The 20,143-nt window shown below is 42.5% G+C and overlaps 2 protein-coding genes across 2 annotated transcripts in view; both read left to right on the top strand.

Annotated features, from left to right (window-relative positions):
- Nucleotides 1–5,548, top strand: part of fstl1b (follistatin-like 1b) — a 69,154-nt gene extending 63,606 nt beyond the window's left edge. The window contains exons 10-11 of the mRNA XM_072685496.1: nucleotides 605–696; nucleotides 1,817–5,548. Coding sequence (XP_072541597.1) covers nucleotides 605–696; nucleotides 1,817–1,858 — 134 coding nt within the window. The 3' untranslated portion in view covers nucleotides 1,859–5,548. The remainder of the gene's footprint in view (nucleotides 1–604; nucleotides 697–1,816) is intronic.
- Nucleotides 5,549–7,688: 2,140 nt separating this feature from the next.
- On the top strand, nucleotides 7,689–19,758 carry lrrc58b (leucine rich repeat containing 58b). Its single transcript, XM_072685494.1, has 4 exons — nucleotides 7,689–8,344; nucleotides 13,312–13,440; nucleotides 14,443–14,720; nucleotides 16,000–19,758. Exons 1-4 carry the CDS (start codon nucleotides 7,890–7,892, stop codon nucleotides 16,191–16,193), a joined length of 1,056 nt encoding a protein of 351 aa, XP_072541595.1. The 5' UTR covers nucleotides 7,689–7,889; the 3' UTR covers nucleotides 16,194–19,758.
- The last annotated feature ends 385 nt before the right edge of the window (nucleotides 19,759–20,143 follow it).

Raw genomic sequence — 20,143 nt, 5'->3', positions numbered from 1 at the left:
CCTGTTAATTACCAGACCCTGGTTTGTTTGGGCTGGAAAATCACCAAACTGTGCTGGACTCTGGCTTTCCACACCTAGAACCGACCACTCCTAAAGCATGCTAAGGCATGAAGCACTCCCATGTCATGAAGCACTAGGATCACTTCTTTCACTTGTACACATTGAGTTTGTATTGTTGTTTTGAGATGGGGGAATTAGTCAGCAGGCATCAGCAAGGACAAAGTGGTCCTAAGTACAGGTTTTACAGTGTCCAGGGACTGAAGTGGGCTTCTTGGTTAACTTTGAGTTTTCGTCCCTTATTAAATATTGCAGCCATTCGATTTTTTGAGCCTTTAACTGCTGCATCATTTAGGTTGGACCTGAAATTCAGAGAATCCAAGAATCCAACTGTTACTCTGGCTGTGCAGCATTCAACAGCACTATTGTTAAGTGCACAGAAAGTGCAGATCCACATAGCAGAACTGATGCTACCTGTTAATGTTAAATGACACTCAGAAGGTAATTTGGTGTGGCCATGCTGTGTGGAGCCCATCAGTGAACTCTAGGAGCTGTAGGAACTCAGCTTTATAGGGCAGTAATAATGACAGTACTATTCTATCAACAGAGAAAAGCCCAGCACCTGAGGCAGCAACTGGTGATGAGGAGATGACGGAGGAGGAGTGGAGCCGGCGTGTGGCCGAACTCAACAAACATCAGGTTGGCTTTGTCTTTCCAAACTTTTTAAAACCTTGTATCTCCATCTTTGATGATGAACAGACCAATAGAAACGCTCCAGAATAACTCTATTGAATAAAATCTTTTTACATTGACTTCCATTGAAAGTTAAGAAGCCATGTTTCCTTCTCCTGTGAAGTTGCCATTGTGGAGATACACTATGTCCTAATGTCCAAATGTATATGGACACCCCTTCTAATGAATGCATTAAACTGCACCCATTGCTGACATGGATACGCAAATACACACACACACACACATACACAAACAGCTTGTCTAGTCTCTGTAGAGAAGTACTGCCAATAGAATAGGATGCTCTGGAGCAGATAAACATAAACCTAGTGGCACCATGCTGCCTAATGCCAGGCATGGGCTAGAATGGTAGAAAGCCCCCCAGCATTGAGCTGTGGAGCAGTGGAACAGTGTTCAACGGCATGATGGATGGTGCTCTGTCTAATACTTTTGGGATGAGCTGGGAAGTTAGGGATGAGATCAGTCTAGTAAAAGGCCTTCTTCCCTGAACAGTAAAGACAGTTACTCCAACAAACGCAGGATAAACTCTTTGTCTACTATATGTCCCAATACTAGTGTACAAGGCTTTTGCGTGACTGCAACAACCATACAGTATGAGTGTGTGTGTATGTTTGTTAAGAAAAACGGATTCCCAAAAGCCCCTGTTGTTTTATTAAGCGGAAGACAGCGGTGTGCGGTCGTAAAAACAGGTCTTGTGCATGAGCATCTTTGGATCACAGCCTGATTTAATGTCAACAAGGTTGTGGCCTTGGTGCTTTTACACAGCAATTTAATAAAAGGAGCTATAAACGCCAAAGCTCATCAAACTGGTGAAAGATTTCTCTGGTGAAGGATTTCTCATGGCCAGATCTGCCCTTGGTATTTTGTTGGCCTTCACTTATTTCAATGTTTTAACTGAGCATAACAAACAAGTCAGTTCCTCCACTCCCAGCTAAACGTCTGGCACACAGGCCAGCGACTAGAGATCAGAGATAAGAGATGCATTAAGTACTAAATGTATAAATGTAAGATTAATAAAGAAGTAAATTACAGTTATACTGAACTTTTTAACCATGCCCTTCCTCGACAGGAGACCGTGGAGAAGATGAAGTCCAGCACAAAGGAGGTTTAAAGACAGGGCAGGCCAGGAGGAAGAGGAATAAGGAGAGAGAGGCGAGAAGGTTCCTCTCCTACTGATCACAATCAGGACTCCTGAGATGACGTACTGTTGCTGGGAGAACCACACCATTTTATTGTTTTACCTCTATGAATATAGTCCGTTTATCTATTACTATCTTTCTGTGTAACGTCGTTATACTCTGTTTTTCAGTCGATGTTTGTTAGATCGCAGTTGTAGCCAGATTCTACTTTTAGCTAATGTCTGATGGTTTGTACGTCTGCGTATCACCAAGTGCTGTACTTTGTTTTGTTGTATCACTCTAAGCCTTGCCTAAGAGGCCCCAGCACTTTATATGGGGGCCATTTTGTACGCTGTTGTTATTTTTTTGTATGTATGTATTATTATTTTTTACCATGTATTTGTTCATCTTTTTAGATGTAGGTTTTGTAAACATGTTGCTTTTGATTGAGACAATGGCAGTAGATGGAGGAGAAGTGTGATGGAGGGAGAAGAAATGCAGAAATCAGCTGAGACAGTATGCCCTACAGTTTTCAGGGTATTAAAAGCATATGTCTCCCTCACCCACTCTCTCTCTCTCCATACAGACAAGGCAGTCATAGTCTTGAGACCTTTCGAAAAGGTGCTAATATGTATTCTTCTGTTTGCAGTCTTGCCCTCTTGCATGAACATTCTTCTAGATCACTTCTAGGTTGCATAGTAGAAGTAGCTGATAGTGCTAAAACAGAGACCAGAAAAGATGCAAAGTAGTGGGAGAACTGTGTTAAGGTCAGAATTGCTGATCCCCAAAATTATCCAGACGCCTCTTCTAATTAGCGGATTCAGTGACTTCATGGCGCAGCCATTGCCGACACAAGCCTTGAAATGAACCCAGCCGTATAATCTCCACAGAAAAACATTTAAAGTAAGACCGAATGCTATGAAGAAGCACCAGCTTAGGGTCACCACACACAGTCCTAAGTGTTGGCTAGAGGAGTGTAAACCTGTCACCACTGGACTGTAGAGCAGTGAAAGTACATTCTTTGGAATGATGAAGCACCAGCAAACACCTTGGTTGAGTTGGTGCAATGAGGCTTCACTTTGGGATGAGTGGAAAGGCTCTGTTAACCACCTTTGGATTTCATAGAAGTGATCCAGCTTTGTTGAACATCTTGACAATGAGCTGATGTGGTGAAGCTCTGCTGAACACCTTTAGGATGAGTTAAAGTGAAACTTCATTGAACACTTGTGAGATGAGTTCAAATGATCAAGCTCCATCGAACAAATATAAAGCTCTACTCACTGAACCTCTATTGAAAACATTTGGGATGAGTTAGAGTAATCAAGCTCCATTGAACAGCTTTGGAATGGGTTTGGAGTAATCAAGCTCCATCTGACAGCTTTGGGATGAGTTTGGAGTAATCAAGCTCCACCTGACAGCTTTGGGATGAGTTTGGAGTGATCAAGCTCCATTGAAGACCTTTGGGATGAGTTTGGAGTGATCAACCTTCATTGAACAGCTTTGGGATAAGATTTGAGTGATCGGGCTCCATTGAACAGCTTTGAGATGGGTTTGGAGTAATCAAGCTCCACCTGACAGCTTTGGAATGAGTTTGGAGTGATCAAGCTCCATTGAAGACCTTTGGGATGAGTTTGGAGTGATCAACCTTCATTGAACAGCTTTGGGATAAGATTTGAGTGATCAGGCTCCATTGAACAGCTTTGAGATGGGTTTGGAGTGATCAGGCTCAATAGAATAGCTTTGGGGTGAGTTGGAGTCATAAAGCTCCACTGAACAGCTTTGGAATGAGTGGGAGTAATGAAGCTTACTACCTTTTGGGATGAGTCTACTCACTGAAGCTCTGTTGAAAACCTTTGGGATGAGTTGGAGTAGCAAAGCTCTATTGAAAGCACATGGGATGAGTTGGAGTAATCAAGCTCCATCAAACAGCTTTGGGATGAGTGGAAGTAATGAAGCTTATTTACTACCTTTGGGATGAGTTGGAGTAGTAAAGCTCTATTGAACACATTTGGGATGAGTTGGAGTAATCAAGCTCCATCAAACAGCTTTGGGATGAGTGGAAGTAATGAAGCTTATTTACTACCTTTGGGATGAGTTGGAGTAGTAAAGCTCTATTGAACACATTTGGGATGAGTTGGAGTAATCAAGCTCCATCAAACAGCTTTGGGATGAGCTAGGATAAGCAGCAGTGAAGCTTACAGTCATGAAGATCTGGTGGACACCCTTGGGATGAGTTAATAAAGCCTTATGTTGAGTTGGAGTAGTAAATCTCTATTGAACACCTTTGGGATGAGTTGTAGCAATGAAGCTCTATTGAACAACTTTAGGATGCTAGAGTGATGTAGCCTGGTGCTCTTGGGAGTCTTGATCTTTATGAGAATGTATCTGGATACGTCTGAACATGTAATTCTGCCTCAACACTCTTCCATAGGCTTGCTTTGGTCGGGTTTCCTGTGACAGGCCTGTGGTTCGAGCCAGACGGAGCATCCAGTTCCTTTTATCTCCATACAGACAGGAACGCTTTCACAGAAGAGATGCCTCTGCTTTGGTCTTGCCTACCCGGCTTGTATTTTAGTCTAGTTGCTTTATGTAGGCGTAGTCTTTGTTGAAGCTCTATTACTGAGCTAATTTCTGGCTGAAGGAGCTCGTTTCTGAACGAGGAGAAAAGCTACACAAACCAACCAAGTGAAAGAAAGACAAATCTGAGCACTGCCGAATTAAGACCAGTGTTAATGTGCCGATTTGAGTCCGGTTAGAAAGGAGCTGTTTTTAAGTGCGCTTCTATGTCATTCTATGAGCGTTTGATGGCACTGAGCAGGATGAGTGTCAGCAGGGTTGCCTGAAACCAAAGCGTGATGTTTAGGGTGTTTAAATGTTGTACAAAACCTCCAGGTAAACCACTACTCTGGACCCAGCAACAACACTATACCTTTTATTTCAAAGAGCGGTCAGAATAAGGATTAGAATCGCTGTCACCTCTTTAGCTTTGATGCATTCTTGCTGAGTGTGTATGTACCTGTACCTGCTAATGTATATTTGAGAGTTTGTGTGTGTGTGTGTGTGTGTGTGTGTGTGTGTGTGTGTGTGTAAGAGAGATGACATGAGAGCATGCATTAGCTTTTTTTTTCTTTCCTTTTCCACTAATTCCACTAATATCAAGGATCTTTTGTGGTAATGAGTGCCTTAAATATATACCCTTAGCGCCACAGGTAGAATGGCCTTCTCATATGTAACTCTAACCATCTCTTGTAGGAGTCCATGGTGAATATTGCAGTATTATGATCATTAAGCAGAGGATATGCAGTGAGTGACTTATTGCAACCGATGTCATTTCACACCGACTACACTCTTAAAAATAAGGGTGCTTTAAAGAGTTCTCTGAGCAGTGCCATAGAAGAACCCTTTTGGCTCTATGAATTAGCATTCTGCAGTAGAGATGTTTGCAATGGAGATGTGGAACCTTCAACAGGTTCTCCACACTCACTCATCTCTATTGCAAATGCTCTTTATGGACCCAGAAGCGGTTCCTCTGTAGAATTTGCTCAAGCACCGTTATTTTTAAGAGTCTAGGACAGTTCATCCATTCCAGTGTAAAGAATATCTCGTTTACCTTGATTTGAATTTACTTGTATTATGGATTTTGGCTCTGTACTGAACGTCAATAAAAGGATTGATCCACTGTTTCATGGCTACTATTCATATTATTTTATATTTCTCCTACTTTCTTTGTTTCATGTACTTTTTGTTGTGAGCGTGATGCACGTCCTACTGCACCGTGGCCTGCTTTTGAGTGCAACATGGTAGCAGGGATGGCAGCTGATGATAGATGGGTATGAAAAATGGGACAGGTGAGATGGGATATGATTAGGTTATTATTTTTTGCCCTGCTCTGCTGGTGCATGGTGAGAAAAATAAAAATAAGGAGAGGTTTTGAGTCATTAAATCATGGGAAAATAAAAAAATATATATTTTAAATGATTAATTGAACTTACTATAAGCAGGAACATGAAGTAACTAGGCCCAGAACACAGACATTTTGATCTCAGGTCGTTAACATTGTGAGTAGAGGCCTGCTTTTTAACAAAGCTCCACTGATGCCAAACCTAAAATGAGCATTCACACTTTTGCAATGAGTCAGAAAGTATATAAGGCTAATTCCACGACTGGTTTGCCGTTTGTGTTCCAGGTATTGTGTCTGTAAGGTAGAAGTAAATGGCCTTCACCACAACCTGTAACAAACTCTATCTATATCCCTTATCCAGACCACTCTCACTACATTTTACTGTACATTTTCATTTAGCTGACGCTCATATTCAACTATCTGTTGTATCTGGTTTGGTAATTTTTACCAATAATTTATAAATAGTTCTGATCAGAGGAGGACGGGTCGGGTCCCCCTTGTGAGTCTTGGCTCCTCCCACCTCCTTCTTCCTCCAGCTCGGAGGGAGTTTTTCCTTGCCACTGTCGCCATTGGCTGCTCACTGGGGGTCTTTGATCCTTCATGTCTTACGTTATTTCTTCTTTGTCTCTGTCTTTTATTAATGACTAATTATGTAAAGCTGCTTTGTGACGACAACAGTTGTAAAAAGCTATACAAATAAATCTGACTTGACTTATTCAGAGTGACTTATACAGAGTTACTCATATTACAGAGGTGGGCCAATGTAATATTAGGAGTCTTGCCCAAGGACTCTTATTGATGTAGCGCAGCATAGTCACCCAGACCGGGAACTGAACTCCCTGGCCGGTAGTGGTGTTACCTGTTGCACCACACCAACCACTATACTTTCACATAAATGGTATTTAATTACAAAAACTAAAAGATGTACAATAATAAAAAGCACAATATTTCTTTTTTGCATTAATAAATTCATGCTTTAAAACATCTTTTTCCATGAGCACCATAGGTTATCATAGCATCATATGAGCAGCATCCATGAGCATCATAGGTTATAATAAAATGTACATTTTTGTTATGTCTAACATTTGCTCAACCCTGTTACCTGAGCACAACCCCTATAAAGCATTAGAATATTCCACAAGTTTAACATCAGAATTTCTTAAAGATTATGGAGGTTCTCTCATTACATCCCTGGTCCCCAAATCCTAGATTTTACTTATTATAACTATTACTTATTATATTTGTTACGTAGGGTGGCCATACATCCTCTTTTTTTCAGATATAAAAAAAATATATGATATAAACATTCAGATAGCTGCTAATTTTCAACTAAAATGAGGTTATTACTATTAGTGGGTTCTATGATTGGTTATCATCAGGTTTTGGAGCTGATGGCAGTGTGTTATATATATATATATATATATATATATATATATATATATATATATATATATATATAATTTATTCATTTATTTATGTTTTAAGAGTTTCTAAAGCCAAATGTCACAAAACCATGGACTCCCACAGCATGAGGCAAACTTCTTGCACTCTTGCATAATACAATCAGCAGCAGGTTGTTGCATAACCACCAGGGGGTCCAGGGGGTAGACCCCTCCAGCATGCACAGCGCATATTTACATTCTCATAATGGCCCAACACCTGTTTGGACCCCTGTGTGTTATTATAAAGGGGTCCGTTGACGTGCAAACCCTGCACGTGGCTCCGTACGTGTCTGCAGGTAAAGGGTTAATACAGTAGGGGCGGGGAGAGGGGGGGGCCAGCCCCGGAACATGAACTGCAGCTAGTCCCCGCTGGTCTGACTCCGGTGCTGTGGGACTTAGGCAGGTTTTGGCAGTGCCTCTCTCTCACCCCCCCCTCCCCCTCCCTCCTCCCTCCCCCTCCCTCCTCCCTCCTCCCAAACAGCAGCCTACGCTTTGCGGGTTCTGCAGGATGACCTATATTACAGAATTGGGGGTGTGTGTAGGGTGCGAGTGAGCCTGGGAACTGAGGTTGAACTTATATGGATGAGCCCGAGTCACAGCTATTGATTTCCAGGGTCAGCTGAGCTGGACTGGCCGGTCGCACCGTTTATTGAGGACTGAGGACTGCGAGCAAGCGGAACCATGGAGGTCTTCGAGGGCAGCAGCAGTGGAGAGACCGTGCTGGATTTGTCCCATCTGAACTTCAACAGTGTGAGTTTCGACGGCCTGGGCGAAAAAAGGAGAGAGGAGACCAAGCAGCTCCATCTGTGCTACAACAGACTGACGGCGCTCCCAGGCTCCATCCACCGCTTCACCAACCTCGAGTTCCTGGACCTGAGTAACAACGGGCTCTCGGTGCTGAGCGAAGGAATCACTCGCCTGGCTAAGCTCAGGACCCTCATAGCCAAAAACAACCGCCTGGACGAGTTCTCCCTCCCCAAAGAGTTCGGCTCTCTGCCGCTGGAGCTGCTGAACCTCAGCGGGAACCGCTTCGAGGAGATCCCGGCGCAGTTCCTCCAGCTTCGCCGCCTGCAGTCGCTCTCGCTCGGGGGGAACCGGCTGAAGACCATCCCGGCCGAGATCGAGAATCTGAGCAGGTGGGGAGATCAGGGTTTCGGCGGTTTATCGCAGGATAACGTTCACACGACATTAACATAACCTCATTTTGGGTAAATATTGGTTTTCGTTGCTGTTTTTTGTCTTTATTCGCTGAAAATCGCTGTTTTAGCTGCTGGTCTTGGGCGATTCGATATTTCTGTACTATGAGACGATACGATATGGTCGATATAATCGATATAATCGATATATCGAAAAAAATAAAACTTTACATTTAGCTACATTTTAGTTTAGCATATGTAAACTCAATAAAAAAATATTAAAATCAATTAAAATTAATAAATAAACTAAATTGTCCCATGCAGCCGTAAAGTCCACCTCTGAAGTTCGTACCTAGCTACTGGCTTTGGAGCTCATATATATATATATATATATGATGTGATTTCCGTTCAGGGTGTTTTTTGGTCAGAAACCTCACGAAAACCCTGAAAATGGCCTAAATATTTGCAGACAGAGAGCAGGTATGTTTACATTTAGGTAAGCGATATTGTACAAACGTGCAGGTATTTGTCACTGTATAGTCGAAATGTGTCCTCCGCATTTAACCCATCTGTTGTAGTGAACACACTCTCTCACACACACACACACACACACTAGTGAACTAGGGTCAGTGAGTACAGACACACACCCAGATCGGTGGGCAGCCAACTCCAGCGCCCGGGGAGCAGAGAGGGTAAAGGGCCTTGCTCAAGGGCCCAACAGTGGCATCTTGCCCTTGAGCAAGGCCCTTTACCCTCTCTGTTATCCAGTATGAAGCATCAGCAGCATACACTTTATATATATATATAAAAAATATTAAAAGTATAGACTGCCGTGTTCGTGTTGCTGCTAGTTAACGAACACATAACCAGTATATACACAGTTATCAGCGCATTTATCGACATGCCCCCAAATCAGAAGGTCCCCAAGTGCCTTCAAGTCATGATGAAAAAATATCGTACTTATGCTACGTGTACAAATGAACGCTTTGATATTCACGAGTGCGAAACTCGTTTTTAATGAGCCCAAAGTTTCTGAGCTGATATATGTTAGTTCCAGACTGAAAGTAAGAGAATTACACATCCTGTGCTGGGTGATAAATTCACCCATTTGTTCCCACCTTATCAGAGGGGTTGCGTTGTTAAAGGGACAGTCATTACATTGGGCTTAGCCAGTATAGATCTTCTAGCGTCCAGAATTTGGGACTTCATCCTGTTTCCACATTCAATACTATTGGAAATGGGGTGAGAACAGAAGGAAATGCCAGATCTCATATCAGTGCAGTTTTTCAATGAGCCCAAAGTTTCTGACTTGGGGGGCATTGGTTGTGTTGCTGCTAATTAACCAACATGAGCAGCTTTTTTTGACACTGGGAAAGTCAAGACTGGGCTTGACGAGAAATTGAGTTTCCCACTCGTAAATAAATGCAAGTTTGTGGTGGCATTCATGTTCTCCCAAATATGATATTCCCAGCATGGCTTGAAGGCAGCACTACATCACCAACATTGGTCAAGAAGCACAACAGCACGTTGAAGAACCATGTAGTTGACCAACATTTGGACAAGCTTCTAGTGCCAAATTATCGTAATGTCATTCTTGCTCAAAAAATGTTTAACTTTAATGGAGGTCAATATAAAACGATTGAACTCTAAGCATTTTGGAGCATTTCTGTTGGTCCAGCATGGACACACTTTACACAATGTAAAGAACTACTGTCAGTTTCACATGATGTCTAAAAGGAAAAAAATGGTGAAAATGAAGATACAAGGTCTGTAATGTCAAAAATTGGTGCATATACACATCTTCAGCGTGTCCTTCTAGCTGAAATGATGATACTTTTGATATGCTTGACTTTAAATTAATTATTTCATAATATGGGGATAAATAAAGAACAATTTCTACCGTTTATGGCATTTAGCTGATCGTATCCTCTTCTTACAGTGGCAGTAAAACGTACTGCTTGGTTATGTTTGACAGTGCAAGTAATATTTTTCTGTCCTGTAAAGATTTAGCAGGTTAGATAGTGCAGTTTTTTTTTCCTATCTGGGTCAAAATGTTATTTTTAGAACAAGGCAGAACATGCAGTTGCAGGTCTTTAACTGTTTAGATTCCTGTAAAGCAAATCTGTGAGGCCTTGGACTTTGTCTGGAGTTTCAGGAGTCTTGGGCCGAACATCAGTAGCAAAGATGATTCTTCACTGATATTCCTTTTAAAATTAAGACTTTGTTTAGTTTGTCTGAAAACCAGGCCAAATCACGGGTAAATGCACAGTGAATTACTTTGTATAAAATCATTTAATTATATCTGTCCAAAATCTAGAAATAAATAGACTGGGACTTCTGTAAACAACACACTCCAGCCTGGTGTCCAGTTTCTGACCTTTCAGACATTTGTAATGTCTTTCGTCCATTAGAATAGATTAAATAAGGAGTCCTCAACGTCCAGACAGCAGTCCCCTTCATCTTAGACTTCCCCAGCAGAGCTTATCTTGGTGTCTCTGTCCCACTGACATACACTCACTGTCTTAGCTGAGCTCAGCTGTCAGATTTAGAGACTCCGTGATGCAACGGGTCAGTAAGGATCAGTTCCAGACTGATGTATTTTACTTAGGGAGGGGATTACACATCCTGTGCTGTGTGATAAATTCACCCATTTGTTCCCACCTTATCAGAAGGGTTGCGTTGTTAAAGGGACAGTCATTACATTGGGCTTAGCCAGTATAGATCTTTTAGCGTCCAGACTTTAGGACTTCATCCTGTTTCCACATTCAATACTATTGGAAATGGGGTGATAACAGAAGGAAATGCCGTAAAGTAGGCCAGGTCATAGGCTAATAATATATAATAATAATAATATATATATATATATAATACCTAATATTATAGCTAATATTAGCAGGATGAGCTTGATCTGTGAGCTTTAATTGACCATCTTAAGTGAAATACTTCAATTAGTGGTAGGCAATGTGACGATATTTGATAATTATCAGGATCTATTTTATCATTATACACTGTTTGCTTATTTGAGCATGTTATGAATATCGTCAGCACTGCAGAACACTGCATGTTTTATTAAAAATGCATAATTAGTTAGTTTAATGAGATATAGTGCAGCAGATGTTCAATGAAGATCATTGCAATCTTTTAATTAGCCACTACTAGAGCTTGTCGTTTGTGTCAAAATAGTGTTATACTTATAGTGAATAGCAAAAATGTCTTAATATAATAATTTTGCCATATCACATATAAGATCAGTTAGCTCATTTTAAAAGCCTAGAAAAACCTGATCAGTGTTCGCCTCAGCCAGAGTGTTTACGATAAGTACCAAGAGTGTACAAGAGGGTATTTCCAGTTTGCTGGACTTGACTCATGTCCAGGAGACGTGGAAGTAAGGGGAGCAGTAGAGAATTTCTGTTTAGCACATGAATATCTCAGAGCAAAGTTCACTGATGTTAGCTGAGAGTCAGTGAGTGTTTACATGCAGATATACAGACAGATGAGCAAATGCACACACACACACACAGCTTGTCCAGTCCCTGTAGAGAAGTAAACATGAACCTGTTGGCACCATGCCTAATGCCAAGCATGAACCAGAGGGGTATAAAGTTCCCCAGCATTAAGCTGTGGAGCAGTGGAACTGTGTGTGTGTGCTCTGGAATGAAGGTTGGTGCACCGTCCAGTACTTTTGGGATGAGTTCGGGGTGAGGTGAGGTGGGGTGGTGATCATCCAACATTGTAACCCCACTAAGGCCTCAGAGCCTCAGAGCAACGCTCCAAAATCTAGTAGAAAGCCTTTGTCCCTGGACAGTAGAGACAGATACTTTACCATAGCAGGCTGAAACAGGTGTCCCAATACTTTTGTCCATATAGTGAATGTACTAAACAGAAAGACACATTGTTGATGTTCATATATGGCGAATCTCTTTCACTCTTAGCACATCATTCCTACAAAGGCCTTTCCTTTTTAGTGTCCTCTCACTGTCACTGTCTCTCGTGCAGGAGAGATAAACAGGGTCAGTAGGGTCCGGCTGGGCACACAGCCAGCCGCAGGCCACACACACACACACATACATACGCGCACTCACACAGCCGCAGCTGCCCTGTTGGCCCACATTACATTACCGGCTTGGTCCATTAGAGGAACCGGACCTTGCTTGCTCTCTCTCTCTCTCTCTCTCTCGCTCTCTCTCTCTGTCTGGAGCAGTAATTGTGGAGGCTCGGCCATGCTGGCTCTGCAGGAGAATGAGGTATTGATGCAGAAATGAATGGCTCTTTTTCGGCCGTGCAGAGAGAAAAATAGCAGCTCAGTGGAGTAGAAAGGGCAGCACAGCTCTCACTGCTTTCACCCGCCTCCCTCCCTCCCTCCCTCTCTCTCTCTCTCTCTCTCTCCCCTTTTTTTCTCTTTTGCTTATATATATGGAAAGTAATGAAAAGTATTGGGCCGACACTACAGGAGCATTGGAGACTTTTAAGCGCTATGCTCTGAGCTCACCATTCGGCCCTGACCCCGCTCTGTAACTTTACGTGGTCTGACAGACACTCGGTGGCTGAGCTGCTCTCTGTGAACTGTTCCTCCTAAACTCTTCCACTGTTCAATAATAACACCACTCACAGCTGATGGAGGAAGATCTAGGAGGGAGGAAATTTCACCAGCTGACTTGTTGGCTCAGTGAGCTCTCTAGAACCACCCACTCTTTCACTAATGTGTGTAAGAAAGGCAGACTGCATGGCTAGAGGCTTGAATTTATACACCTGTGGTAATGGGATTAAATGAAACACCTGAATGTCCATATAGTGTATATCTCTCTCAAATAATAATTTTATTATTATATATAACTGTCACTGTCACACAAAAACCTTCTTTCCAAGCATTTGAATCTGGCAGTTTCAACTTTAATAAATGTAATAATAATAATTTTACTGATTTATAGAGTTAACAGGAATGTCTGTGTGTGCGCTTGTGTCTGCAGTTTGGAGTTGCTGTATTTGGGAGGGAACCTCATCTCGGAAATCCCTATGGAGCTGGCCAACCTCCCTGTCCTCAGCTATCTGGTGCTGTGTGACAACCGCATCCAGAGCATCCCACCCCAATTCACCAGGTAAACACCCCACCCCAACACACACTCTTAACCAATAGAGGGAATTCACTGATATCACGTTCCCCCTTTCAGACTGGAAACGGCCAACGGCCAGAAACAGCGATCCGACCAAATTACCAAGAAAACAACGTTCCATGGACATTCAGTGTGTAGTTAGCAACATCCAGCTAACTGAGGCTCAAATCGCACACGTTAGAGGATAAAGCCTCGTATCTGAGAGCACAGAGTCAAGTGAATGGTCTTCGCAGTGTTTTCCACTGTTTTTTAGGCTCACTGTAGTAGACTGGCTCATTTAGGTTTGCTTGCTTTCCCTTTTAATCGAACTCTGCATGCAGTGAGCTCACACTTGGGAGCTCAGTGTCTGGTGATGTCATGCTCACACCTGTTTTCAGAGCATGACCTCATCAGACAGTGAGCTCCCACACATTTCATTGTCTTTTCAATGAGTTTCTGTTTAGTTTTCAGCAGTCTGTAGAAGGAGAGCTCTGAACTACTGCTGAATACTGCTGAATCAAAATGTGCATGCCTTCTGTTGGCTGAGGGAAGAGCACCATTGCCTCCCCACATCAGTAGTAGTGTGATGTTGGTCAGCACAGGCGTCTGTAAGCTGTTGTAGCGGAGCTATATGGAGCTGCATTTTCCTCAGAGCGCGCTGGCTTCCCAGCGATGCTGCATCAGCAGCAGTTCACAAAGAGGCGGTGACTGGCTTCACATGTGTCGGAGGAGTCATGTGCTAGTCTTTATACTCCTAGTGTTGTGAGCATTGCTAGTGATGGGGGGGGAACTCGAATGAATGGGGACAGGGTAATTGGCTTTCAAAATTGGTTAGAAAATTGGGGAAAATTTTGTGGAAAAAAACATTTATCAAAATTTAGATTAGTGCAATCAGACAGACCTGCACTGCACTGTTCCCTCACTCTCACCATCATAATTCCTCCAGATCACGCCCCTTCCTCTCTTTCATGACCTCTCTTTCATTTTCTGTCTCCCTCCCACCTCCAGGCTTCATTCCCTGCGTTCTCTCAGTCTCCATAACAACCTCCTGACATATTTGCCCCGTGAGATCCTCAGCCTGGTGCAGCTCCAGGAGCTCAGTCTCCGTGGCAACCCTCTGGTCGTGCGCTTTGTGAAGGACATGACCTATGACCCCCCTTCGCTGCTGGAGCTGGCAGGTCGGGCCATCAAAACGCGCAACCTTCGCTACTCTGACGAGGACCTGCCTGCCCACCTGGTCAATTACCTGGACCTCGCCAGCAAGTGCCCCAACCCCAAGTGTGCGGGTAAGAGAAGCTGAGCAAAACCATTACAGAGAGAGAGAGAGTTTGGTTTTCCTCTGTAGTGAAGAGGCTAATTACACTTATACCCCAATAATTAGCTTCACAACACACACGTTCCCTTCACTCCTAACTATGCTGAGCAGATGTTTACTATTTTCACTTCTAAGCATCTAAAAACCATGTGCACCCTTTAGGTCTTCAGTAGAGGTATAAGGATATATCGGGACATTGACGTACTGTGATATGGTTTGTAATACTGTATCGATTCTCTGTCGCAATAGCAATTAATTAATAGTTTAAATGTAAAGATTGGTGTCAGACAGTGGTTCACTATGAGCTGTGTTTAAACCCTGACCGCCAGATGGGGCAGTGATGGCTCAGCGGTTAGAGCTCCGGGCTGTTGATGACAGGGTTGTGGGTTTGATGCCTGGGCTCGCCAAGCTGCCACTGTTGGGCCCTTCAGCAAGGCCCTTCACCCTTTTTGCTCCCTGGACGCTGGAGTTGGCTGCCCAACACACAGGGTGTGTGTGTGCTCACTGCCCCTAGATCATACATAGCACAGTGACAAATACGAGCACCTTCACATTTATATAGTAGTGTTTTACTTTGTCTGCAGATCCCACTGTTCTGATTGGCTAAAAAGTCAACTTTACTCTGATTGTATGTACACTATATGTCCAAATGTTTGTGGACACCCCTTCTAATAAATGCATAAATCTACTTTCAGTTCCCCATTGCTGATACAGATGTGCAAATGCACACACACACACACACAGCTTGTTTAGTTCCTGTACAGAAGTAATGCCAATAGAATAGGACTCTCTGGAGCAGATAAACATGAGGCTGTTGGCACCTTTCTGCCTAATGCCAGGCGTGGGCTCGAGGGGTAGAGCAGTGGGCTAGAGCAGTGGAACTGCTGTGTTCTCTGGAATGATGAACGGTGCTCCATCCAATACTTTTGGGATGAGTTGTGGAGTTGGGGATGAGGTTGGGTGCTGATCATCCAACATCCTGACCTCAATAACTCTCTTGTACCTGAATGTAATCTAATCGTCAGAGCAGTGCTCCAAAATATAGTCTCTCAGAGAAAGCCTTCCCTGGACAGTAGAAACAGCTACTTAGGAATTTAGGATTGAATAAGAAACCGTAAATGAGCAGATGTCCCAATACTTTTGTCCATATAGTCTATATGGTGTTTTTTGTGTGTTTATTGACAGTTTTGCAAGATATAAACATATATAGAGATGTTTCCTCTAAACAGTGTGCGTGTGCTCCTCTCCAGGTGTGTACTTCGACTCGTGCGTGAGGCACATCAAGTTTGTGGATTTTTGCGGGAAGTACCGCCTGCCCCTCATGCACTACCTGTGTTCCCCAGAATGCACCTCTCCCTGCAGCTCCAACCCACAGAGCGACGCTGACTCAGACGATGACCAGACCGTGCCGGCTGACCGTCTGCAGAGAGTGCTGCTGGGATAGCACTGTTTACACTCCCACATACACCCTACCTACTTTCTTTCTTGGTCTTCCTCTTTCTCTCTCTCTCTCTCTCTCTGTCTCTCTGGTGCTGCTTCACCAAACACTGAACTTTGTGACATGTTTGTCTTGTCATCTGAGGCCAAAAATCATCTTAGCCAGATTTGAAGCATGTTGAGAGTGAAGTGCTCCGGTTCAGTCCGGGGGGGGGGGGCTTTTCAACAGTACACACACTCCTAATAACTCAGATAAAAATGGGGACAGACGTTCCTTTTTCTAACCAAGTAATTCCAAGATAGTAGACTGGGGAGAGCGTAGTGGACCCGCAGCAGGTTTGCTTGCCGAGACCACTATTGTGATAGCCCTGAGAAGTCTTGGCGTTTGGCAGTAGTAATCATATGTAATTACGTATTTAATTACGTAGTTGTGTAATAAGTTACGTTCACGTTCTTTACCTACAGATTCACATCTGCACTTTCTTTCCATTAGATTTATTGTAAAAAATAAAAAGAAAAAGAAATGTATATATATATCCATCTGCAATATAAGATGGACAATAATAACGTAATCATATTAAAATCATAAAATATCTCCAACAGAAACAAATGTATTGTTTGAAAGTTCTGCAGATCTGCACGTTCGACATCATACTTCTGTTCTCACTGGAGATAACTATGACTTCCAAGGGTTAGAAAGGTGGCCTTTACCACGTGGTGCCAAAATCATCTGACACTGTTCAATACAGAGCAGTTAATAAAGTATTTAGTCGATTTTTAAACTAATTTTAACCAACACTCTTAAAAATGAAGATGCTTTGAATGGTTTTTGGAGCGATGCCGTAGAAGAACCACATTTGGTTCCATAAAGAACTACATCACATGGACAAAAGTATTAGGACACCTGCTAATTCACTGTTTCTTCTAGAATCAAGAGTATTAAAAAGAGTTTATCCTGCTTTTGTTGGAGTAACGGTCCCTACTGGCTTTCTAGTAGAATTCTAGAGAAACATTGCTATGAGGATTTGATTGCATTCAATGTCAAGAGCATTAGTGAGCCCCCAACTGATCCCAAAAGTATTGGATGGGGCACCATCATCATTCCAGAGAACCCAGTTTCACTGCTGCCCAGCTCAGTGACCGGAGGGTGGGGGGTGTTTAAACCCCTCTAGATCATTCTTTTGTGTGTGCATTTGTACATCTATGTTAGTGTGAAGGCTCACACCAATGTCAAAGTTCTTCATTACAGACCAGCTTTTTATGGAACCACAAGTGGTTCTTCTATGGCATCACTAAAAGAACTGTTTGAAGCACCTTGTGTGTTTGAATGTGCCTGGTTGATGCATGGGTTATGAACTCTTTTGAAGTGCCTAGCTCTTATGGACTTTATAGCGCTCGGTGAGAGACTCTACGTCTCCAGTTGTTGGACGTGTGGAGGGGTGGAGGTCTCTAAATGCTGTCTTCTTCTTCTTGCTAAGCAACGCACACTTTATCTACAGATTTACTGTGAAGTTAAAAAACAGAAAAATAACGAGGCCGGGAGCAAAGAAGTGATCTTGCCTTGACAGGTTGAGGTTGAAAGTTGAAAGTCTGTGTGTGTGTTTGTGTTTGTATGTGTATACGTGTGTGTGTGTGTGTGTGTATATGTGTATGTGCAAGAGAGTTCATACAGGTATGGTCTTACTAGTGGCCTTATAACAGTTTCTTGCAATTACTTTTTAGCTGTCCACTGAGGCCTTTCCCAGCGTCTGGCTGCAGTCACGCACATTTGTGAGTTGCTTTTCATGCATTTTCATGCAGTTTTTCTTTCTATAAGAAAACATGTATGCTGTCTGTGAAGATAGCTGTTACACCCCTTTTGGAGCCTAATGCTACTGACACAGGAAAGGTTGAGTTCCTGAGCTCTCCATTGATGGTAATATAACTATTTTACCTTAAAAGAAGTTAAACTCATTGCTTTAAATTGTACTCATGCTTTTGGGTAATCTTCTGCAACAGTTAATTTGCCCCCTGTTCAATTCTTATTACATCTTAACAATCAATAATTATAATCATGTAACTACTGATGATGCATTGGTTGTAGGGGTGGACAATGTTTTATATATATATATATATATATCATGTCTCCTCTGATACATGCAAGACCATCCACCGCCTCTTTTCTACCCGCCACCAGTGTAACACTGCCAGGCACCCAAAACAGTCGGAGTAACATGCCAGGTCCCCTGCTCTGCCACGCCAGCTAACAGCTGTGCCGGCCAACATCGCTTTAGGAGTGGTGAGGGGAGAGAGCATGGCCAATTGTGCTCTCTCTGGCTCAGGCTGCTGATGGTAAAGCAGCATGGCTTGGGATTCGAACTTGCGACCCCTGGGCCATAGTAGAAGCATCTTAGATCACTGAGCCACTCAGAGCCCCTGGTTGGTCAGTGTTCTTTAAGCACAGACTATATCCACGATATGTGCATCTCAGTAGCAGTAACAGGAAAAGCAGCAGTTTGTTCATATGAATAACTCTCTGAATGAAGAACTCTCATCTTATTACACATATATAATCACATTATAGAGCATATCACTGCTAGCCAATGAAATCTCAAAAATAACGACTTTACAGGAAAATGTAAAAAAAAGATGTGAACTCTAAATGGAAGTCTGTGTAAAATAAGAGTCTATTCCAAGCAATTTAGAGCATTTATATTGGTCCATTCATCCAGAATTATTTACACACTGTACAGAGCAGCTACAGAGTTCAACAGGTGGAGAAAACAAAAAATGGGCAAAATGAAGATACACGTTTCTCATTGGACAGCAGGGATATGCTTTTACAGCTGTTGAGATCAAGGTCAGGTCAAACCTAAAGCTGATACATGTGTAATTACACAAGCTGGAACAGTGACTACATCAGCAGTAGTTACGTTGTCGATGTTGCCTTGATTATTAGTGTGTAACTGCACAGTTATTACATGTGCCTAATATAAAGTGTATATATAAACTATAAACTCTAAACTCTGAACATCCGCCCGTGTTGTCAAGTACGCATCAGGACATGACTTATGTGGATTCGGCACAGCCAAATATCCCAGAATGCATTACGCACCACGCTGCTGTTCCAATTGCGAAGTTACCGAACAGCGTCCTCCCGTCATCGGGAGTTCACACACTCGCCAGTCGAACTTGCCAAGTCAGAACTACCAAGTGCACCAGTCTGAACCAGGTGTACATTGTATTGAGAATCCTCCAGTGTGTTGGGCTATGTTGAGCAGTCTGAATGTTGGACCCTCAAGTTGAGCTCCCTAATGTTCATTTCACATTGAACTTAACATTTGGTATTAGTGACTATGCAAACACAATGTGATTTGTATTTTAATCTGTATTTAACTCTTTAAACTGATGCTTTTGTACCAAGTAATCTTCTGTCATGTGTTGTAAATCTTCGTGGTACGATAGAATATATTTCATTTAAAATAATGAAGGTTGAGTTAGTCCTCACTGCTCTCACTTCTAATGGTTTTGTAGAAATGCACTTTTATCCCTAATATACAAACTTGTAATAAAGTGTTTTATTAAAAAAATTATTTCATGTATTTTTGTTTTTTTTAACAGTGCTGTGAAAGTGTTTTCCTCCAGTCTGAATTCCTGATTTTGTGCTGCTTAGTGACATTTGTGGACTTCAGTCGCTGTTTAGATCCGGTCACAACATTTTAATAACGCTTTTGTGGAAACTTTTACGAGGCCATTATGCAAGTTTGTTTGTTTAATTAATTAATTAAGTAATTATATTTATTTATTTTAGCCGTTGTGACTGGCTTGTGTTATATGACCACCAGAGCTTTCCAAAATGGTAGCAAATGGGTTTTCAGCTCCTAATGGAGCAAAGCATTCCCAAACCATTATCCTACCACCACCATGCTTTACAGTTTGTGGGTTTGAGGTTCTTCCTTTGAAAAGCAGTGTCAGGTT

The sequence above is a fragment of the Salminus brasiliensis genome, chromosome 8, assembly GCF_030463535.1.
Source record: "Salminus brasiliensis chromosome 8, fSalBra1.hap2, whole genome shotgun sequence".
Lineage (NCBI taxonomy): Eukaryota > Metazoa > Chordata > Actinopteri > Characiformes > Bryconidae > Salminus > Salminus brasiliensis.
This window is presented reverse-complemented; position numbering and strand designations above follow the sequence as displayed.

Excerpts from the sequence above, each read along its gene's own strand:
- lrrc58b (XM_072685494.1), top strand. The coding sequence starts at position 7,890 with ATGGAGGTCTTCGAGGGCAGCAGCAGTGGAGAGACCGTGCTGGATTTG. Across the intron at positions 13,441-14,442 it reads ATCCCACCCCAATTCACCAG|GCTTCATTCCCTGCGTTCTC; the intron begins GTAAACACCCCA and ends TCCCACCTCCAG. Across the intron at positions 14,721-15,999 it reads CCCCAACCCCAAGTGTGCGG|GTGTGTACTTCGACTCGTGC; the intron begins GTAAGAGAAGCT and ends GCTCCTCTCCAG.